The sequence below is a fragment of the Pygocentrus nattereri genome, chromosome 30, assembly GCF_015220715.1.
Source record: "Pygocentrus nattereri isolate fPygNat1 chromosome 30, fPygNat1.pri, whole genome shotgun sequence".
NCBI classification, from domain to species: domain Eukaryota; kingdom Metazoa; phylum Chordata; class Actinopteri; order Characiformes; family Serrasalmidae; genus Pygocentrus; species Pygocentrus nattereri.
The window spans coordinates 8,540,972-8,565,477 of record NC_051240.1 but is presented as its reverse complement, the minus strand read 5'-3'; the positions used below and the strand labels follow the sequence as shown (position 1 = coordinate 8,565,477).

The following is a 24,506-nucleotide window of genomic DNA, read 5'->3' as shown; positions in this document are numbered from 1 at the left end:
ACGTGTTTCTTTAGAGATAACCATGGTTAACAGAAGAGAAACAATGATGCCAAGCACCAGCCTCCTTTTAAAGTGTCCAGTGGTGTCATTCTTACTTAATCATGACAGATTGATCTCCAGCCCTGTCCTCATCAACACCCACACCTGTGTTAATGGAGCAATCACTGAAACGATGTTAGCTGGTCCTTTTAAGGCAGGGCTGCAATGAAGTTGAAATGTGTTTTGGGGGATAAAGTTCATTTTCTAGGCAAATATTGACTTTGCAATTAATTGCTGTTAAGCTGATCACTCTTTATAACATTCTGGAGTATATGCAAATTGCCATTATAAAAACTGAAGCAGTAGACTTTGTAAAAATTAATATTTGTATCATTCTCAAAACTTTTGGCCATGACTGTAAGTTTGTTGAGTTAAACAAAATATAAAGCTGCATCAAGGCATATATACCACTGGGGACATGGGAGGGTAAGCGTGGATTTTAATATACAAATGTGATGGAGATATTTTCCTGTAGAACTGGTTTGCATTTTCTCCCATCTTAGTTTCAGGAGGAGAAACAGCTTTGCTGGGGAAGAACACAAAATTACTACCAAAACTTCAGGACTAGTTTCATACTCTCTACACTATAAAGAATTACAGTAACTTTTACGATAAAAGCCAGTGTGATACTTATACAGTATCTCTGTCTTACAGGTTTATACAGCTTTCCCTGCTGAATTCTCAGAAAAGCAATTACAGTAAAGGCAGATTATACTGCACCAAATGCCTTATTAAATATGGCTCCTGTAAAATTACAGTAACAACATTGCAACATTACACAAAATCATTCAATAAAGTGGTATTTTTTTTAACCAGAATTCAACAGGGTGTTGCATTTGCCCTGGTTCACACTTACTGTAATTTTTACAATTAAAGCCAGTATGATATTTAGGTATGACTGAAGCTGTATGAACAGCTTCCTCTGTTGAATTCTGTGAAATCATTTACAATACAGGCAGACTGTACTCCTTATTGTACAGCTACTGTAGCAATATTGCAAAATATATTTAAACTTACAGTACAATCAACTTGTGAAACTTGGTACCAAACATGCTTTGATGTTTATACTTAACTAGTGATAAAATTAGTTAACATTAGCCTAGCTAACTAATGCTGACCAGCTGTCTAATGCTGCATTTGATTTAACTGGGAAGCAGGAGCTTGGAATTATGACTTTTTTGACTTTTCGGCTATGAATTGGGAAAAACATGAAAGACAGCATAGTTAGGAGCCAGCTAGCCAGTTAACTGTAGTAGTATGAGTGATAACTTTAATTTTTGTCATGTTTTTACTTCCTCAAAGCAGAGAACTTTATAGTTTAACCAACTACTGTGTTTGTATATTGGTGGAACATCCATCCATCCATCTGTTTTCCAAGCCGCTTCTCCGTCAGGGTCGCGGGGGGTGCTGGAGCCTATCCCAGCAGTCATCGGGTGGAAGGCTGTTGGTGGAACATGCAAAGCTTATTTAAAATGAGAGAAGCAGTTCTTTATCACTGCACTGGAAAAATAAATAGATGTTTCAACTTTAAAAGTTAGTGTTCAGGCAGCTCTAACATTTTGAGTTAAGTGAATTTTGAATTCAGAACAAGTTAACAGAACAAGAATCTGTGTTTTATGCCAATTCAACTTATTATTTAAAATTCAAATAACTAAAATTTTAAGGCATTTTTTTTACAGTGTATTGACAGAGTGAGCAGCCATCTTCATTTGACACCACTTGCTCAACTCTCGGTCATATGCAGAATCTTGAGTTTCCGTGTAAGAATTCCCGGTTGAGGGGGCCTTTTCTTTGAGTTTGTTTAGCTTGAGGTCTGAACTCAGCATAATGGTAGTTTACCCAACACAAGCTGTACCAATACCATGAAGATTTTAAGGTGAGTTTATGAACGTTGTGTTTATTATACAGCTTCAGCTTAAACAATGACTTCTGGAGCTTGCACATGCTTAAAACAATGGTTCTTCAAGGATTCTTAATAAACGGTTCTATGGAGTACCATGAACATTCAAAAGACCCTTTGCATTATTAAAGGGTTCTTTGCATCACAAATGGTTCTTAGAGTAGAGTGATTCATTGGTATACATTGGTTCATAAATCTATGGTTTATTATGTTCTTATCTATATTATATTATTTGCATTAAAAAGGAACAAAGAATTACAGTCTGTGCTCTTAAAATGTGGATCCTCTGAAGATCCTTACTGTACATACTCAATTAGGAAATCAAGCTTTTAGTTATGCTGCACCGTCTGCCTGGAGTTTGCTATCGAAATACTTAAAACTTCAGAAACTTTTGTCATTCAATATTTTTAAAATATTTTTTTAAACAGTGGAAGTTTATCAGTGTTTAAAATGATTTATTATAGGTTGCTGCTTATTGATTTTTCTGTTTTATGTTTGTAATGCATATTGTGTTTTGTGGGAAGCTGTTATGTTTTGCTGCCTATCCCAGCCGGGACACTCGTGAAAAAGCTATTTTAATCTCAGAGTTTTCCTCCTGGTTAAATAAAGGTAATAATAATTTAGGATGCAATTGTCCTGCAATTTCAAAATAGCTGTTTTAACTCTTTCTTTTTCTAATATGTGTGCATGTATAATATTAAGTAAAAAAATATATTACAATAATGTACTGCTGTTACTATGTAGTATTGTAAAAAAATAGTTTTGTATTGCTTTTAAAAATAGTTTAATATGTTGTCACTATAAATAAACATTAGAGTATGAGTTCTGTAAAAATACAGTAACTACTTATCAACTCTGCTGCCAGTAGGATTGTACAAATTTACAAAGTATTTTTTATTTATCTTGACCAGGATTAATACATTTAATTGATACATCAAATATCTGACCGTGATTCCACAATTCTGAGGTGTTTTTCAATTTTTTTTCCATTTTTCAATTAAAAGATGTGTACTCTCCCTGTGGATGATTCCTCATTTACAAAATGTCTTTTTGCCAAATGTGAAGCAAGTAAAGGTGACTAATTGTGAGTTGTTGCTCCAGTGGCTTTTATTATAGAATGATTTGTAAAGTCCCTGAACTAGCAGTCCTAAGCCACTCAGTAAAGGAAGTGAAGCCAAACTGTTTGACCAAACCTCAGCAGTGTGAAATCTCTCTGAGACTAAAGCATATTTAGCTTCTTATCACTAGAACAGAAGCCTATGGCTGAGGAGATGTATTACCCAGGGTCTGGCTTTTAAACACTTCTTCATAATTCAACAGCTAAGAATCAATACTGCAGCTCTCGATATCACCCAAAATAACACACACATTAAATAAATGCAAAAATTCTCTTTTCTCATTTGAAATATATATATTTATTTGAACAATATTCATTAAAACAATGAATAAACACAGGTCAGCTGTTGTTTTGCGTTGTTTCCTTCATGATATCAAGTGCCGTTTCCTTTCGTGATATCAAGCAGAGTGGTCAAACAGGTAAACGTCGCCATTTAAGTTTAGTGCACTCAATCCAATAGACACATTCTACCTAAATAAGAGTTTGTGAAGAAAAAACAAACCTTCAAAATGTAGTTGAAAGGCACGAATATTACCATCTTCGTTTTGCAGTTTTTCACATTGTGATTACCATTCCTCCAACAATGGACATGTCCTTGGATATCATTCATACAACATGAGGTTAACATGGCTCATCTTCATAGTGCATTGCTAATTTTTTGGATTTTGTTTTTTTAAACCAAGACCGACCGTGTCTTCCGCAAAACGAAAAGAAACTAGAAAACAAAAATACAACAATCATAATAAATAAAGCACATCTTCATATTCACATCTGAGGTTTAAATGTACAAACATAATAAAAAGCACTGAGCAACCGAGATGGGATATTTACAGAGGCACTATGTACACACTTTTTACAGTTAAGACTTCCTGCATTCACATCAGGTTAGAAATTCACTTTCATAACAGAATCTCATCATGGCTTTCTTTGTCCTTCCCAGCCCAACTTCGAGAGTGAAGATCAGCTGTCTGCGTTTGGTGGACAATTTGAGAGCATCAGCAGCCAAGTTACTGTAGGTGATGCAGTTACACTTACATATTCGTGTGAATTTTCTCCCAAAAGAAAAAGGTTCTTCATTAAAATGGCTCTCTCTAGACACGAGTTGAGAAAGGACAGTAACGCAGTGAACAATGCCTGCTTGGAAACCTGAGGGGAAGCTTGATGTACAGCATTTAAGGCAACATCTAATCTTCTCATCAAAAGGCATGTTTCGACCGAGACTAAGAGATAAGCCACCTATCTAGCTAAGCTACAGATGGAACTGTACACTCACACGGACATCTGAATACACAATGGTACCAAAAGAACAGATCGCTCACTAAAAAAGCTTGTACTTCATCTTTGCTCTTTAACGGAGATTCTGTAACAGACTGTGCGCTTCATGTGCAAAACACCAGCAAAACTGTACCTGCCCATGTTTCTCTTTCCCTGAATAGCTCTGTTTTGTTTTGGTATTGGTAACCTAAGCTAGTCTTTTTCATCCTTATTGGTGCTATGATGACCCTGTCAACCTCAACTTTAAAAGAACAGCTTGAGCAAGCATGCTAACTTGGCCCATTGCCACGATGTAACAACGCTAATTTGTTGCTGTTCATTTACTGCTAGTGACATTAGCCAATTACTGAACTATTCCCTTAATTCTAATGAGTAAAACATCAACAATATTGTTTGGTGTGATGTAATCTACTGCTATTTAAACTGTGATGCAGAAAGGACCATTGTGAGTAAAAGTGAACAGAAAAGGGAATGTCAGACAGATACAATGTACAGTGCAAGGTAAAGAGTGTTAAACCTTCATATATGAGAAAAAATACAACTAAATACTACTGATAATTCAATCCTATGCACTCTTGTGGGTAAGACTGAGTGTGTTTACATGCACTTAATAATCCCATAACTGCAGAAAATCAGATTTTGTCAGTGATCCAATCAATGCATTACATGCGCTTGAGTAATCAGACAACGGGGAAACTCCAGCTCTACATGAGTCAGGCAGGAACCAGATTCCTGCTTTGCAACCAGCCAATAAACTCACAGAAGATGACGTGACATAAATGTAATGTAAAACTCACGAAAAAAATTTAGTGCCTTTTTTTTATACTTTGTGCCACTTTGCCTGAAAATATGAACATACATCATCTACAACAAGAAGACTATTCAAATCCTTCATTTTGTCAGGCATGTATTTGGTTTCAGCATCGCTCCAAAAGAGTTTTGCAGCGTCTCGCAGCAACGCTGCTTGCTTATTTACGCTACTGCCGTCTGTTTTCACACATGCACAGTCAGACAAACGCGAAAGAAATCAGAGCAAGTGTACAGATGCACTGACAAGTCTGATTACTGCGCTAAAATCCTGCTGTCTTTATCTGATACCTTGATCGAGTGTCTAGACCTTACTTCAATCTAAAAAATGTGTGCATGCTGTTTTCATTGACCATTTGATTAATCATATAACTGCAGAAATCCGGTTACTGTCGGATTATTACACCTTTGTGTGTAAGACCTGAGATGATATTGGACGGCAACAGTACGAACATAACACATTCATAAGTGAACACACAGATTTGTAATCATACAAGTGCGCTGTCACCATCTTTAACGTGGCTTTGCAGTTCCCACATTCTCCACTTTCATCTCATATACAGTTAGACGGCAAGGCCTTTTCTTGACTGCCTTCTGCTAATTGAAGCTTATGAATGTGTCATGCGGTCCTTCTGCAGAGCTTCTCAGAAAGGCTTACTGAAGACATTCTTCATTTAAGATGTTTCAAAATATGGAGTCCTTCATATTATGGTGGAATTTTAATCCTTTCTCTGAGACATGGATGGAATCTCCCTCTTGAGTTTGGTCCCAAAAATTAAATAAAAAAAATTAAAACTTAAAATTAAAATACAACACAAGTTTGGTGGTGATGGCGTTCTTAAAAGTATGCGTCATGTTCTGAATCTTTCCTTCATTTTCTGTAGTGCAGTGGACATGAAAGGCAGGAAAATGGAGTATGCAAGAAGAATCTACAATGATCTATGACCTTGCTCATCAGATTTGACTCCCCACAGGGTTGTTTGCATCCTGCTGAGAGATTTGTCATGCCATGTCCTCCTCGTCATCCAGACTTAACATCTGATGCTGAGGGAGAAAGAGGGAAAAAAGAAAGGGATGAGAGGTGGCACGCTCGCACTTTTTCTTTTCTGATACCGATATAGAATCATTGAACATTGAACACTGATGCAATATGTAATACTAGTAAAAAATCTGATCGTATACACCAAATGTCTATCAGTCATGACATGTTTGGCATCTGAAGTTTGCTTGTTTAGTTTTACACTGGAGCTACAAGACTAATGTTGCTAAGAAACAATGAAAGCTTATACGCCAGGAATAAACATCACGCTCAAGTCATGCCACACTTGGCTGAAGCCATGTTTCTGAAGGGGAATTCCAGTATTTTTATAAAGTCATTCAGAGTGCTTTGGTGTGAAATGCCCTGTTCTAGTGAAAATGACCGAGTCAGAATTGTTCATAGTGGTGGTGATAGGAACCGGATGTCCAAGAAGTTTAATTCCTCTAAAAGCTGCATTACAGCAAGTTACTAGATGAAATGATTATGAATACACTGCCTAATGCCTGAGACCTTGTTTGATTATAGATTTTGAGGTAAGCATTTGGACTAAAATGTGGTTTTAAACTATTCATGGCTGAGAGGTACAAAATCATTATTAGGCTAAATCGTTCCCAAACAACAACAAAAAAAGATTTCTATTATTTTTCCATCATCAACCGTACATATAAAAAAAGACACATGTAAGTTCACTGCTCATTTTGTATTGTAATTAAAATAGTTATGTTTGTATTGCAGACTCTGCAACCAATAATTACTGTCACAACCACTTTAAATAAATCAGAGTTTGTAAGTTTCTTTACAATGAACCAACCACTCTGAATGATATAATCATTATATATATATACACATTTAAATACTGTATACTGTACCATTTAGGTATCGAACATTTCACATCTTGACTGACTGAATACATTTGGGCTAAATTTGATTTTTTGCCAGTCTGTTGCATTGAGAGGAGAAAGGCCCAACAGCAAAGTCTGTGATGGGCTTCTTTTAATTTGTTGTCAAAGTATCATTTAATGTTCATTTTATACAAAGCAGAGCATTCACAGCTGGAAGCCTATTGGCTGTGCAAATGTTTATATGAGCCATGAGCCAGCATGGTGTGATTTGGTCTTACCGGCGGGTAGACGTATCCATCTTGGCTGTTACTCCTGCAGATGTGCACTTGGTCCTCTGTTGTTTTCTGATAGACGGGGTTTTCAAAGTGGATGGTGTTGGTGTTCTTCTGTCTCCAGTGTCGCCATAGCAACATGGCACCAAACACAGTCAGACAAATCGCGACTGCAAGAGAAAAGAGGAGATGGTATATATATAGATATATATATATATATATATATATATGAGTGAACCCTTCATTTGAGTGCTTGATATAAAATGGACTCACATGTGCATTGTGAGTTACTTCAATTCAGATTTTATGCCATGTAATACAATATCGTATACACACCTATTGGCAGGATGACGTAGAGAGTGACAGGTTGTTGGGAATGGCTAACAACTGCAACATACTCATTGTTTGAGCCTACATAAAGTAAAAAAAACAGAACAATTATAATACTGACATGAAAAATGCTTGGTACCTTACTGAAGTGCACAATATTCCCATAAACTATCTAGAACTTCAATCAAAATGATTAAATGATTAACAAATAGTTGCATCATCCCTAACAAAAAGTCATAGTGTACGACATATGTGAAGTGTTAACACATGAAACACCAGGTGAACAACGTTTGAACATGTGACACGTCATGCCCTGTAACAGAACATGAGATTATTCATTTTTGCACATGCTTTTCACGTGATCACACACTTTTCTGTGTATGTGAAATGTGAAATTCAGGTGTTTTTACAGCCCTGCGCCTCACCCCTATCAATTTTTTTCAGAAAAGTGATTACATACAACTGTCAGCTAAATGTTTTGAGAGTATTATGCTACGTACAATAGAACAGTAATCTCATTACCTTCATTAGGAGTGATTTCAGTCTTGTCAGCTGACTGCTCATGTCTGCTTGCGTTAGGTTGAAGGTTCTTTCTTTCACTCTTTTGTTTAGTGGTAGTAGTGTCAGGTCTGGTGGGTGGTCTGGGGGACGTCCTGGCTGGGACTCGGGGTTGGACCACTGCTGTAGTCCCTGCATTTACTGCCTGATTAACTGTGTGAACAAAAGTGGGTTTCACACTTTAGACTGGCACAAAGACATGAGCCATTTTCATAAGGATAGATTACTGACTGCAAAATGAAGGGTTTTGTTGGGTTGTTAAAAGCAGTTATCATTAGCGTATTAATCCATGTGTACGTAAACATTTTATGCACCATGATGTTCTTACAGTGACCTATTTAAACAGAATCAACATCTTCATTCATTCCTTCATTCTGTTGCATTCTTTCATGTGTGAATTCTCACTCATTTAACCTTAAGGGCCCATATTCCACATGTTGCATTTAACTTTGTTCCCTGATGTCCAATATATGTGCATGTGTTTTTGCAGCTTAGTTTCAACATAAGGACCATATGAACATTTACATGCTCAATCCAAATCTTTTATTTCACAAAAAAGGGGAAAAAGTCCTTTAAAATTTTCATGTAGTTACTGAATAATAAGACTTAAGATAGAATAATCCTAGGAAAGATAAGGGGTTAATACTTTACTAGCCTTCAATAAAGAAGAAAATAGAGCTATGAACTGTGCGAACTTCAGTTGCCAGTGGGCTTAAATTGTAAACAAAAAGCTGTAGAGAAGAAATGCTGGGAAATACATTAGGAGATGCTTACCTTCCACACATTTCCTCATGTCAGGGCCCAGGACCATGTGATCAGGGCAGGCGCAGGTGTATTTGGGTGAGTGCTGGTTGACGCGTGGAGCCGGAAGACACAGGTACTCACAGCCTCCGTTCACTTGATTACCCTCCCTACACCAGTTTGTACCTGCAGAGCAGAACAACAGCTATAGCAAGATCCAACAAACACAACACATGAAACTCTTCTGTTAACCTCTTGAATTCTAGGGTTATTATTCGTGTTTTACTTGTAAAACTATAATGGACCAAATATGTCAGGTACTTAGTTATAAGAGTGACTCAGAGATATCTGGTCCTGTTCTACATGGGTCCTTAGAGTTGAACCCCTTAATGACCATATGTGAATTTACATTTCCCTTTGTTCTGTTGTTCTCCGAACTTGCCTGAGCACAAATCTGATTCAAATCAAGCAAACCACCATGCTAAAAAGTGGGCATAATCATCCAATGTATATTAATCCAATAATCTGAAATCTAGTTTTTGTTCACATGCAACTAACAAAACTTGATTGTATGTAAAAGTTAAATAGATCAATTAGACAGTAATAAAACATTCTAATGAATAATTTAACAAGATCCTCCCATGTATAATTATATAAAATCTCTTGTGCCATTTATTACACTAAATATAAGCATTGGTAGTGAATTAGCGGGTTTAAAATAGATCTAGTAGTCAATAGTAAGGACTATTTAGAGTCCAAAACATCCTACAAAACCTGATTTATAGTATTTGGTTACCATTGGGTTGTTTAAGGTTGTGGTACAGCACAATGTCCTCAGGAGACATCAGGTTCTCCGCCACTCTCACTATGTCTTTTCCTGTCAGGCGGTTGGCGCTCATGATGCTTTTACTAGACACATCGGTCCAAAAGACTTTCTCCTATGGAACGAAACACAAAATGTAGAAAATCCAGTTCAGAAACGTAAGACGGTTCAAAGGCTTTTTACTTGGTACTGCTAGCCTAATTGGAAAATTGTAAAGTGTGTCAAAGTCTTTGGGCATGCAGCCATGTGAGAGTTGTATTGATTCATTTGGCATAAGAAGGATTATAGAACCTGTTCAACTCCTAAAGTAGGGCAACATGAAAGAGTTTGACACAATGCTAATCCCTCTGAAACATTCATGGCCAAACATGAGGATAAAATGAATGTGCTATTTATTTGGAATGTGATCTACTGACCCAGTAGCTTCTGAACTGAACTTCTGAAATAGGGTATGTTCACTATTTAGAGTTTATTAACACTTAATCATTTGTAAATTCTCATTCTAATGTGGATTTTAATACAAAATTTTATACAAATACATGAACACACCTCAAAGACGGTCAGTGAGAGTGGATGGGCCAGCTTGCTCTCGTCGATAATGAGTGTGTGACGCTGGCCACCGTTGACCCCGATGCTAGAGATCGTGTGCAATTTGGAGTCCACCCAGTACAGACGCTGCTTCACCATGTCTAAAGATACAAACATTCACACTTTAGGCAAGAAGGTTTAAACATAGATCCCATAAAACTGAGGCAGAAAAGGCTCACACCCTTCATTTTTCTTCTATTTTATTTTTTCTTGAGGTCCGTATATGATGTCTGTGCTGTCTTATGTACCAAACAGTCAGAATTCATTTTTTACAAGACCATTTTCCAAGCTCTCTTTGAACTAAGGGGGCTATTTCTGTTATTGTGCATTTACGATTTTAAGGTATATGCAGATGTGCTCTGTTCTGATTGGTTGCCCTGCATTGTGCCTCTCTCAAAAGGCAGTCCAGGCTAAAAAAACTCCTTATAGTTTCAACATGAATGGGGGTGCTGAACTGCTGTAAGCTGAATGAGTGGATATGTGTATATGTATTGGCTTTTGTGACAAAAAAAGAGGTTATAATGAGATTTATTTGCAGTTTAGTTCTCATATATGGACTGTATGGACTGGGGAGTGAACAGTCCATTGTTGACAGAGAACTATGTTGATGGAATAAATTGTATTCATATGGAAATTCATAACGTAAGTAAATTCAAGTCATTTTTTTAGTTATGGGTTTCTAAATGAAGAGCAATGTTGTTATTTGAAAGGCCACTGTGGATGTAACACAAAAACAGTCTAAAGTGAACCTAAAATCTGCATACTCACCCAGTGTTATGCCGTTAGGCCAGATAATATTGTCAGTGACCAGAGCTGTGCGGTCAGCACCGTTCAAACCACTCTTCTCAATCCTGGCAGGGTGTCCCCAGTCTGTCCAGTACATGAAGCTACAGGGACAATACAACATACACAGTATTTACTTGATCATTTGTAATGTACTTAATATAAGGAATAACATGGCTAGACATGCTTATGTGGCTAACAGTGAATGGAAGCTGGTAGTCATAAATGCCTTAAGACTCTTGTTCTCCATAAAGAGTCAACGGTCAATAATACTGACTGTATATCAACAGTAACTCACTTGTGCTCTGGGTCTACAACAATGGCCCGTGGCCTTTTGAGACCTTCTGTGATAAGAGACTTGCGCTTCAATCCATTTGTGGTTGCCACAGATATGAGTCCTAAGTTGCTGTCGGTCCAGTAGATGTTGCCATGGATCCAGTCAATGGCCAAGCCCTCAGGGGCGGAAATAGAGGTGTCAATCACGGTGCTGTGGTGGGAGGAGTCAGCAGCCTGGTCCACGGAAGTGCTGGGAAAGAGGCAAAGCCAAAATTAGTATTAGGACAGGATATTTACTTAAACTTTACAATAATGTTCAAACTAAGGAATAAAGACTGCAATTAAACCTCCATGAAGCGTTAAGACTGCATATACAAAAACCTTGAATACCAGGATTATTACTGAGTTATTCACTTTAAGATTATTATTTTAGATTATTATAAATTACTGATGAATAACTGTGAAACTAGTATGTGTTATGTATTTATGAAAATGGCATGACAAGGGGTTAAATAAATAGTTTGAATAGTCAAAAAAGCAAAAATATTGCTAGAAAAATGAAAGCAAACAGCCAGCACCACGACCCTGAGGGAGAAGCGGCTTAGGAAATGGATGGATGGATGGAAACAGCCAGCAGTTAGCATTACGCTAAACATATTATGCTAATTTCCAGCTACATGCTCCTATTCACTGTTAGCCACATCAGCATTTTTTGGCTAATCTGTTCCTAACATTTAGTGTATTATATTAAGTTAGTACTGTAGTTAATGGATCGGTTCATTGTATTATATTATATTATATTATATTATATTATATTATATTATATTATTATGAGATTGTCATGTTATATATTTGGGGTCAACAGAATAGGTACAGATGCCCTCGCTCACCTGTAGATCTTTTTGTGGGAGAGATCGGACCAGAAAATCCTCCGGCTGGACATGTCCATGTCGAGCGCCACTGCATTCTTCAGCCGGGGGATCAGACAGGTGTACTCGCTCTTATCCAGCGTCATCTTCCTCACCTCATGACGGTTGGTGAAGTACAAGTATGGGACATTTCCTGAAGGAGAAAGGCAAAGCTATGAGTATTTTCAACATCTTGTCAAGTTTTAATTACATCTCACTTATCACTGAAAAAGGCAGAGAACGTCTGTTGAAAGTGCAGATCCCAAACATATATTCCATTCAGCATCTGTGCTTGTAAGTAAAAGGGGAGATATTTTAATATGACTTTGAATTTGATTCTTGTTTTGTTGAAAACCTCTTAAAATGGAATGAGAAAAAATGTCAGTGTTATTCTTTATGTAAATCACCATATAATGTTATGTGTTTGCTTTTAAATAATCATGTGTTGCAAAACCAGGTGGGGTAGAACAGTGTTAGTGCACTGTGTAGTGCTTTCTAGATTCATTTAATCAGTGAAGTGAAGCAACAAACCTGCTACAGCCTTGCACTCTTTGGTCATGGGGTCCATCTCGTAGCCCTCCTCACACTCACACTTAAAGCTGCCCTCCAGGTTCACACACACCTGAGAGCAGGTGTCAGGGTCAGCACACTCATTAATGTCTGGTGAAGACAGACAGACAGACAGAGAGAGAGAGAGAGAGAGAGAGAGGGAGAAAGAAAGTCAGTCAAAAATATATTTCCTTGCATTAATACAGCTGTAGTTGGATAATTAGCTGATGGGCTTATCAGGGTGTATAGGAGATTTTCAGGTTGTTCAGAAAAGAAAGCTGCCAAATGATCATTTAGGCAAAACCTGCTCTGCACATCAAGGAAGACATGTATATGAATGTGAGTGAAACACTGGAGAGTTCATTTTAAAAAGGAAGCAACCTGGCTTCCTTAAATGTTATTTTAGTAAACTTTAAATACTAACACAATTATTGTTCTGTTAACGGGACCATGTTTTGGTAAAAGTCATATAATTTGATAGTCTATATAGTCCATATATGGAGACTAAGCTGCAAAAATAGCATGTTTTGAATTATTTACTTTTGTGATGTCACAAAATATAGATATAGGGCAGCCAATCGGAAATCATTTACATATTCTAGCTTTAAAGGCACAGACAGCTTGTTAAGCTCTGAGGGACAAAAGACGGGTTGGACATGGCATGTGAAAATGAATTTTGACTTTTTTGGTGAGATAAAAACATGCTTTGCTCTACAAATGGAACTTGTAGAACAAGAGGGAAAATACATACAAGAAAAATGTGCAGTTTGAGCCCTTTAACTTGTTCTTTGATTGAACTTTTTATGACAGCCAGTTTACTCCCTTTTTAAGGTAAAAATAACAAATTGATAGTGGCAGCACCTTCACAGCGTTTGTTGTCCACCAGGCGATACCCTGCAGGGCAAAGGCACTCATAGCCGATCTTCAGGTCGTTACAGATGTGAGAGCAGCCACCGTTATTTTCAAGGCACTCGTTGGTATCTGGGGAGAAAACAAAGAGAGAAAATGTGTGTAAGCGATTTAAACTCCAGAGCCTCTGTTGATTTCTCTTTCACTTATATATGTTATATATGTTCCTGCATCTGCTTCTGTACTCCACGCATTCCCTTTGTTTCTATCTCCGCTGTCTTGGCTCAGATACTCTGGCTCAGTCTTCTGGCCTTGCCAGACAGTTTTCCAGTAACGGATGGGATGTAAATTCCAGGAAGCCCCTGATGCTGGTTCCCTAGTGTATGTGTATATGGATGGTAATGATATGTATATATGACTGTGATGCACTTACTGCACTCTTTGAGGGGCTCATCGGACCAGTCTCTGCAGTCTCGCTGATTGTTGCACACTTTGTCCATGCTGATGCACTCTCCACTGCGGCACTGGAAAGTGTCTGGACCCTCGCACTTACTCACTGCAGAGCCACAGGAATGCCAAACCATTAGCATCGGAATCAGAATCACTTCTATTCACCAGTGTGTGTCAAGCACGTTGACATAAATAACAGAGTTTCACTGAATAAGTAGAGGCGGTCGCTAGGTTGTTGCTAAGATATTGCTTGATGGTTGCTATGATATTTTAGGTAGTCAGTCAGGTGTTGCTAAGTGGTTGCTGAGATATCCAAGGTGGTTGCTGCAATGCTACTTGGTGGCTGCCGTAGTGTCAGGTGATGGCTAGAGCATGGTTAGGTGGTTACCCTGGTATCCTACGTGGGTGCTAGGATGTTGCAAACAAATCATATGTGAGATCCTAAGGGGTTGCTATGTGATTGCTATGGCACCCTGGTTGTAGCTGTGATGTCCGAGGTAGTTGCTAGGGTGTTGAGCATTCCACTATTCATTCCTACAGTAAAATGGACTCATTCTTCATATGTTAACATTCAGTAACTACTCTGAGTTACCCTGTACCTGCTGTGAAAGTATGAAAAATGTACGGAATGTAGTTACGAGAGTGAGGAATGCATGTGTGTGAGAAAGGGAGAGAGAAACTGTGTTGAAAAGTGCACTCACCAGTTGCACAGTCGTTCTCGTCACTCATGTCCCTGCAGTGATACTCGCCATCACACTGCCGGATGCCGGGAATACAGGTACCGTCCAGACATGTGAACTCATTAGGCTGACAGGTGGGTGCACCTGCAAACAGACCAACACGGGTATTAAAGGACAGCAGAATGTCACTGTGCATTTGCTTTTATCAAGAGGAATCAGTGGAGAACTAAACTTGTTCTTGCATCAACACCAATACCGAGTCCTTAGGCAAGACTCCAAACACTTCATTTGACTGTAACTCTGTAAACTAAGTTGCTCTGGGTAGAAGCATCTGCTCAATGCATAAATGTATTGCAAATACTAAAAACACTAATCAACTACATATATTGTTATAAGATAACATATTATAAGTAATTATAAAATAACATTAAATTCTGTTTAGTTGTATTTAGTGCAGTCTATAAACCGCTGAATAAAAATCAATATATACAATTTTTGATAGTATTTTTCAATGTGGCACCACTAGGATGTTTTTGTGGTACCAATTCTCAGGAAAACAAAATATTGTGATTCGTATTGTCTATGAAAATGTCTTCAACGGTATAGCATTTTTGATTTTTACCACCCCAACATCACCAACTACTTTATATAGCCCTATAGAACATTACTTTCCAAATTATTAGAATCCTATTTACTGTACTACTGTGTTATTTGCACTGATATTTTATTGATCCAACTGAACCAATCATGCTGAACTCACTGCAGTTGGCTTCATCTGAGTGGTCGATGCAATCGAAGCTCCCATCACAGCGCCACATGATGTGGATACACTCTCCATTGCTGCAGTGGAACTCCTGATCATGGCAGGGCTTTTCCGGGGCCTTGTGACCGCAGTTCTGGGGCCATTCATCTGAGCCATCGGCGCAGTCAGCGTCCCCATCGCATGCCCACAGCTGGGGCACACACACCGAGTTGTTGCACTGAAAGGAACCAGAGGTGCAGGTGGGGGGAGCGCAGGAAGCCTCATCGCTACCATCTGAACAGTCCGACTCATCGTCGCACACGAATGAAGCAGAAACGCACTGACCATCGTTACAGCGGAACTCATCTTCAGTGCAGTTCTTTGGAACTGGAGAGAGATACAAGAATGACAGTGAGTTAGACACTGGGATGTTAAAGGGGCAGTCCAACTCAAATCACAAGTAGATCTGATTTGTTAGGTGCTTGCTATGGCATTCCAGGTGGTTGCTAGTGTGTTGCCAGGTGTTTGCTATGATATCTGTGGTGGTTGCTATGTAGTTGCTATGGTACTGGGGTGATTGTTAAGAGTGTCGCTGTGTGGTTGCTAGGTGGTTACTATTATATCTCTCATGGCTGTTAGGGTGTTGCTTAGCTACAATCAGTAATAGCAGGTACTTTCAAACCTAACTTTTCCGCACTTTTGTCCATGAAGAGTATTTCATGCAGCGTCAGAAACATCAAAAGTCTAATTGAGATCATTTAATAACTTGACAAAGAGGCAACCTGTCATGGCTGATTAATGTACTGGGTAAATTTGATTTTTTTAAATGTATAAACAGCTTAATTTAATGAAATCTTATAAAGACCCACTCTAATTAACGCATAACATCTTTACATTGGTTATCCCTGGTGAGACCTTGGCAGTGGTCCCTTAAATCAACTGAATCTGTCAATGTTGGCCACAGTGAAAAGCATCAGCATGGAAAATGGGAGCTTTTAGTCACTGTATAAAAGATGAGGCTTCATTATTATTGAATAAGCACAACATATGCTCTGTGCAATTACACATATTCCACAATTACACAAATTATCAGAGGGACTGGCAAGGTGATGTCGTACCACAGCCTTCCTCATCCATCCCGTTTTCGCAGTCAGACTTTCCGTCACAGCGCCAACTGAGGGGCACACACTGGTTCAGCCTCCCGCCACACTGGAACTCTGACTGCTGACACGTCTTCTGACCTGGACAAGAGACAAAACAAATTAACACAGGGATCAAATCAGACTGCAGTTCAGTTCTGTACAATGGACTATGTTTTCCTAATCTAACTCATCAGGCGAAGATGATGGTGATGATCATGTGACTCACTGCAAGTGGCTGAAACTTCATCAGTTCCATCCCCACAGTCGTCCATGTCATCACAGACCCAGCGGGTGGTGATGCATTTCCCATTTCCACAGCGGAACTGCCGCTGACCACATGTAGCAGCACCTGTAACAGAAAGAGGAAAGCACGACCATTACAGGAAATTCCACAGGTGGTCACAATATTAAAGAAGTTAAATTTGACAAACTTACAAATCACATTAGCAGGTCTACTTGAAAATACTTAAAAGGCCCATATCTTGGAAAATTATTTTTTTTGAAAGATGCACCATACAGGGCAACCAATCAAAACAGAGCTCATTTACATATATCAGGCACAGTAAAAATGCCCATTTAATTCTAAGGGAAAAGGGAGGCTGCAAAACGGTCCTATAAAAATGTCTTATGGCACAAATGTTGTAATTGTACCTCGTGAAAAAAGGCACAAATTCAAAATGAAAAATGCAGAAATGGGCCCCTAACAGCTATATGTGTGGTAATTTAGGCTTGCAATTTGCACATATAAGCTTTCATTACTATGTTACTATGTTACTACATTAGCCTTGTATGTCCAATGCAAACCTAAAGAAGCAAACTTCAGAGACCAAACACGTCGGGCTGATCGCGGATCACCCGCATTTCAGGTAAGGGAGGCATTAAATAAATGTAGTCTTTCACCAAATTGTCACTTTAACCCACTAATATTGTACTCGAGGAGTGGATGGTTCACCAAAGTGCTCAAATACGGCAACTCAAATAACTAGAGCTCACACAGCTGAGTGGCTCTTAGTGATTGCTTTGCCAGCAAACATAACATGCTGCAAGTATCTAAATGTTGGAGGAAGGGAGAGAAAGACAAGAAAGATAAGACTGGCAAAGTGAAAGAGAGAGATAAAGAGAGAGAGAGAGAGAGAGAGAGAGAGAGAGAGAGAGAGAGAGAGACTGATAGTACACTGCTGCGTACATGTGGTTTCTAGGTAGGTGCAGGCTGTTGTTGACAGCTAATGTCAGACACAAGAAAGGAGGTTGTCACAGCCACATTCTTTGTTTTTTCTCTTTGTTAGAATATCCTGGCTGGAGTCTTGAGCCGGTGACATTGGACTGTTTCTTTAAGACAATGGCCAGAGGAGCAGTTTAGTAATCACACCACCGGTTGCTCATTGGTCTCACAGGACATTCTTCATAATTCAGATACTACGGAGACGCAGAAGGGAGGCAGAGAAAGGCAGTAATGGTAACATAGGAGGGAACTTGGTGAACCTGATCTGAACTGGATGGATGCTTTAGCAACCAGTTTCCAAAAAAAACCCTGTAATTCTTGGCCTGATGCGCCGCGCTTGTGCTGTCAGTGACGCACTGCAGGCTTTAAGTCTGATCTGTGGTGCAATAAAACTTGGCTTCACTAACTATATCAAGGATTGTGGGAGAGGAGTAGTAAGACTGGGATCACTTAGAACGAGGGAGCGAGAGATTCTGGGCAATCTGCCCACTGTGGTCTGCTATGTGTATACTCCCCCTTAAAGCATACCAGCTGTTCTGGATAGCTCTCCATTATGTTCATCCACAGCCCTGCTTTCCTTTCTAAATCCCCCACAGTGGGACAGGAGATGTACTGGAAGAGATATGAATTCCAGTATGAATTTACATCCGTTATTACACTTTATTAACAGTAGAAAACCCCAGCACCACCAGAAAACTGGCAACTCCTTATGTGCTGTAATATGAAGAAGCTGCTGGGATGCAGCAGTTAGCTTTTGCACAATAAAGGAAAGGACACTGGACCGTGTTGCACTGTATTTGCTTTTATAAGATCAGGAAGGACACTTGCATCACTTATTTGAGGGAAATTCCACCAACTTATCAAAACTTTCAATGCTCTGTTCTAAAGAAACTTCAGAGAAAGAGGCAGAACTGTTCACAGTGGTGGTGATAGGAACCAGAATTCCAGACTTATCACTATTATACCATTGTCAACGTTACATATAAGAAATCAGAAGACACGTGTTGGTTTTGGATAGTAAAAAAATATCTTTATTAGTGTGGTAGAGATGACGACCCCTGGTTCCCATCACCACCACTGTAAGGAAATACAATGAACCATTGCACATCAAACCAATCTGAATGACTTTGTTTGCATCTCAAAATATGCAAAGGTTTTGAAGTATTAGAGGGAATTCTCCTTTAAGTTTGAAGGGCTTAAAAAATTGTAATAAAGTCTTATTATTATTGTTATTATTATGATTATTATTATGCTCAGCACCTTCCATGACCCAGAAGGAAAAGCGGCCTGGAGAAGATGGATAGATAGATAGACAGATTGATGGATGGATAGATGGATGATCTCCAAGGAACAAGATTAAATACGGCATTTGTCCTTTACATTTTTGAGCACAATATCTATTTATTGTTGATTTTTCAACTTGGAGAAAAAAGTTATTTTCAACAGCAACACATACAGTTTGACCAGGGGTGTCAAAACATTTGCATAAAACTAAATGATGACACTTTTAAAAAATGCATAAAATAACTGCACAGCTTAACCAGAATCTGTTACGTATGACAGCCTTTTTTCTTGCTGCGCTTGTTATTTCTGATGAGACATGATATTATAACATAATTGCCAGATAGTGGAAGACGTCTAAATACGAATATCAGTTAATATTAACCTCTGTTCTACAGGGTGAGCCAAAAGTCACAGGACACCGTTTTATTTCAGAAACAAAAGGGAAAATGACACATCTGAATACCCCAGTAAGTAACGGGTAAGGGGGCCTATCTTTTAGGCTATGTCTGGAGCATGGCCAACATCTTGAAAGCTGCCATACTGGATCGAGGGAAAGTTTTTCCAATGGGAAGGTGGTCATGTAGCATCTCAAAGAAGACCAGAATTGTCTCAGAAATCGATTGCCGATTGCCGCAATCAGATTTGCAACACAGAAAGCTGCAACAACAACTGGGAACGTTGCCTGTGATGCACAGCTATTTGACGTGCTCAGTGTGCTGTCCCTGGTGCTGAACACAGAGCTGAAGGCGCAGGATCTAATCATCATGAACCCGCAATGCACCCTGTAAAAAGTAAGACACTCTGTTCTGGACTCCGGCACCTCTAACCCTCTTTGGATTTCCCGTACATCCATTCCTTATTTACACAACAGGTGCTGAAACGGGTAATGTCCAGCCCCACCCAACCTCCAGCTTAAATATGACCCTCAAACCCTGGGAGCAAATCTGTGGTGGTGTATTCGGTAAAGAGCAGGACTAATTTTCCACTGGAATGTGCACTAAATCTCCTGAGACCATACAATTACAAGCGTACGTTTTCCTTTGAGTGACTGGAAAAGGGGGCTTCCCTTTCTAAACTCTAATCACCACTTACTGTACATATTAATTTCATGGTTCATGGTATTTGCTAACAGAGGGTGAATTACATAGCATTCGCAGTTATATAACATAACATAGACGCTGACAGGATAAGTTCGCAGGCTAACATTAGCAGGTAGGTATTTAACCAATATTCTACACAAGTAACCTAAACTTCATAAGTCAACTTACGAGGCAAATTGAAAGCATAAACAGTTAAAACAGTTCTATTGAAATAAGTGTAATCCAGCTAGTTGAGGAATGTTAAAAGCTTCTGTCTTTGGGGTGTGAGGGTCAGGAAAGGTCTTAATTGAGAAGGTCAGATACACATATCATGATCTGTAACCTCCATATGTCTGCATGACATACACCTACGTCATAAGAGGGTCGCAATTCAGCCTAACACCTCTTGTCTATGTGATGTGTTCAGCTTCACAGTGGAGTTTCGTTCATTTTTATAGCTAATACTGTGCACTAAACCACATCAACGGAGCCATAATGAAGACATGAAGACATTTGAAGAGGGATTTGGGTGACTATTGACTCATGTAAAGCTTGTGATGGACCAACACTTCATGACGGACTGCCAAAAGAATCCTTTCTGATATCTGACACCATGAAGAGCTCAGCCTACAAGCATAACTAAGAGAAACTATGATCACCTTGCCTGCTAGTTTTTCTGTCAGCGCTGCCTGGATGCTTGAGTACAGTCCAAATACATACCAGACCAAAACTCTCACTAAAATATCACTTTCGTCTAGGTGAAAAACCCAACACACAAGCCTAAGTAGGCCAAAAAGCCACAACCTAACGGAAACGTGGTCGACGCAATATGTAGAAAACAAAGTGGGTGTCCTACTGCGGAAAAGTCTGTTCATAGTATTTGGGTCAGCAAGCAAGTTCTAAGTACTTGGGCCCCTTTCTGGTCATAGTGGACTAATTAACACTGGACAGTACTATATAGCTGCCCTGGAATGTGAATCACCTGACTCTCATTTAAACTTGAGAAATCCCACAGAGACACACATATACATACATTAATAAGTAGAAAATGTGGTTAGGCATCTCACATATGAGGGCAAATCCCATGTTAGAGCTGTGGCCAACCACACCCTCGCAGACATGACGGACAGCTGAAGGGGTGTGGCTAAGCCGATCAAAAATGTAAATGTACAACAAACATCCATAAACTCACTACACAAAACGAGAATGGAGATTATTAAGGTCCGATCCACATGAACACTTTGTCACAAGTAGCAATACTAATTTTAAAGAACTACAAATTAATTGCTGTAATTTTACTTGGCCAAAACATCAGACACTCCACTATTTTCCACCGTGCTTTACTGACTGATGTCGCTTGACGTTGTCTGATCAAGTAGAATCGCATTCTTGGATGTGTTTTTTATAACCTTTAGTGTTTTGCTTCAGACTTGTACTTTGGTGATAAACAAATTCACAGCATTGCAGTTGCGTTAATGCAATAAATTATTGACGTCACTATTTTTTATTTAACATTATTAATGCATTTTCCTAGCTCTGACTATCGGTAGTAGTGTACATTAAAGCTCAGCTGCAGCTGTATGTTACTTTGACTTCAGCCCCCTCATTCAGATACAGCTGTTAAATGGCAGGTTTCATGGATGTAGTGGTATGTGAAGTAGTTGATCATAGAATCACAGCACACTTCTGTAAAGTACTACAGAGGAGTCCCATAGGAATAAAGATGTGAAAACTTTTCCATTAAAGCATTTATATAGGTTCTTATTCAAGGCCTTGCAGCTTAGATGACTGCCATTTATTCTTCTACACATTGAGACGCTGCCCCACTATAGCAGCTCATTTTATCTTCCATTACAAGCCTGTGCTCTGCCTTCCCCTGAGCCTTTTATGGGTTTACACGAGAGCTATGTTTACTTACAGAACGTCAGAGTAAAGTTCACAGCCTGGCCGGTGCCTCTTTTCAGGGTTAATTTATAACCACAGTGTCATATGCGGGAAAGTTGAGGCCTAGCTCCAGCCCCACCTACAAAAACTACATCAGTAGCTAATACTAAAACAGATCTGTAAAGCAAGCGCCTCCCTGCGGCCTCGATTGGGAGGTGCTTCATTGTATATGTGTAAGAGCTACTGTGAGGTGAGCCTGCAGGTGCTTAGTATGTAGATGTGATACCATTACGCCTTTTAAAGTGGCACGAACGTTCCTCGGACTGGTTAGTTGCCCTATTTCAGAGCTCATTCCATGGCATAATATGACAGCAAGAAAGTGTGTGTGTGTATGTGTGTGTATGAGTATGTGAAAGGGTGGGTGTAACGTCTTTAGCAGGAGTGACCTTGCATATTTTGAGGCAGTACAGACATAGACCCTGGTTAGAATGGCCGTTAAGAAGAGAAGAACCACTCTCTTCCAAATTGTGCAATTCCCTGAGGAGGAAAACTGGGAGTAGAGAATAAAAAGGGCAGTGCTGTCCCAACATGTTCTAAAATGCTCTTTTATTAAGCTAAAGTTATAAAATGTCAATGAAACTGTTATTTAGCATAATTAATATGTCTGTGGCAAGAGATTTGATACAAAAAGTGGAATAACTCACAGAGTAATGAGAAATAAGCACAGAAACAATGTTAAATCCTCTAATTCAGGGCCATCACTGGTTTCTTGCCGCACCCAACTCAGTTAAACCGGCTTTCTCTCTGCCACGCCCACTAATCAGCAATGCAGCATCCACAACGCACATCAAACCGGCCAGCTCTGCTATTGGCTGAGCAGCCGCGTGCTATCTCTGAGTGACCAATCAGCGCGACGAACGCTCATCCCATTCATTCTATTCTGGAAAAAATCCCACTGAGGAAAGAAGTTGAACATGACGGGAAATGGCGAAATTAAGTGAGTAATGGTGCGTGCTAAGGGCTTAATCTAACCGTAAATGTACTGCTGTAGCGTAGAACTGAGGTGGAACACAAATCGTGGAAGAATCTAGAATAACAAAGTGGGATGACCCCCCCGCCCCCCCCCCCGCGCCCCCTCATCTAGCTTTAATTTGCCTCCTCCGGTGGTTCAGATCAGGACACGGCACAGAAATCCACAGTAAATACACAAACACTGACGACTAGCTTAGCTTCAAGTAGCTCGCGTTTCCTGTACACGCTAAATTGAGACAAAAATGTTTCTCAAGTCATTTTTGGAGTATAAAACATATATAATACGTGTACTACAGCACAGGCTACTCACTAGCCTAACGTTATATCGATATACCCATCTATCTGTTAGTTTCATTTTACTGTGGATTCTACATGCTGAAGTTATAAAATGCGACTTTTCTGTCAGTGCTGCTGCTCTTATCACGGGCAGATGCTCCAGATTAGATGAGATGAATGTACTTACGTGTTAAAGCCACATAGGCGAGCCCGACTACCACAAGGCTCAACATCCACCTCAGCAGCATCTCCGCGGCTTTGCCTTCAGGACTTTGGAAGGAGGACGGCAGGCAGGATGCGGACCAGGCTTTAGGGTTAAGTCTTTCTTCTAGGTGGAAACAGAGACCAGCGAAACGCGTGTGTCCTTATTACTGTGGCGTGTGAGAGACGTAAAGTGTCCTCGTGCGATAGCAGCGTCTCATTGAACTGGCCGGTGGGGAATCTGACCGGTTTCAATGTGGTCCTCAAAGGGCGGAGCTTAGAGTGGTGTGATATTTGAAATGCCGTACATCATCGAATGTGGGCGGGGCTACGCACACACGCCACACTCTGTTGATGGATGTTCTTATCTGAGGGACGAGTTTACACTTTATACACCACCAAAGCACGCAGGGCTGTGCATGTATGTATGTTTGAATGGCTCGCTGGAACAATAGCGTGAGTATCTAACCACCAAACCTTTTAAAAACCTCTTTTAATTCCAGTGCAAAGCAATTCCAGTCTTTTAAAGCATTCAGCAGCCAAAGAAATGCTAGTGTTGAATGCCTTTGGGTGGAAATATAGCAAATGAATGCAGAAATGCTGTACACATTTGTCCATTACTGCAAAATGAAATTTAAAGGGGAATTACATCTTTTTATTATTATTATTTCTACATAATTAAATAGATAAGATGTTAAAAAAAAAGTCATTCAGAGTGTTTTTGTTTGAAATGCTTTATTCTAGAGAAACTGAGTCAGAACGGTTCACAGTGGTGCTCATAGGAACCAAACATCTGAAGAAGAGCTCCCTCATAAAAT

At 39.4% G+C, this 24,506-nt stretch overlaps 1 protein-coding gene and 1 long non-coding RNA gene across 2 annotated transcripts in view; one reads left to right on the top strand and one right to left on the bottom strand.

Moving 5' to 3' along the window:
- Positions 1–5,141: 5,141 nt before the first annotated feature.
- On the bottom strand, positions 5,142–23,901 carry ldlrb (low density lipoprotein receptor b). Its single transcript, XM_017692963.2, has 18 exons — positions 23,675–23,901; positions 16,937–17,059; positions 16,687–16,809; positions 15,587–15,955; positions 14,848–14,970; positions 14,130–14,252; positions 13,709–13,828; positions 12,830–12,958; positions 12,281–12,452; positions 11,413–11,640; positions 11,100–11,218; positions 10,293–10,432; positions 9,717–9,858; positions 8,954–9,106; positions 8,144–8,332; positions 7,628–7,702; positions 7,298–7,461; positions 5,142–6,182 (listed from the first exon to the last, which is right to left on the bottom strand). The coding sequence occupies exons 1-18, from the start codon at positions 23,733–23,735 to the stop codon at positions 6,141–6,143; spliced, it is 2,595 nt and encodes an 864-aa protein (XP_017548452.2). The 5' UTR covers positions 23,736–23,901; the 3' UTR covers positions 5,142–6,140.
- Positions 23,902–24,043: 142 nt separating this feature from the next.
- LOC119262941 overlaps positions 24,044–24,506 on the top strand; it is a 6,723-nt gene continuing 6,260 nt past the window's right edge. Inside the window, exon 1 of the long non-coding RNA XR_005130005.1 lies at positions 24,044–24,144. This is a non-coding gene — a long non-coding RNA (uncharacterized LOC119262941). The remainder of the gene's footprint in view (positions 24,145–24,506) is intronic.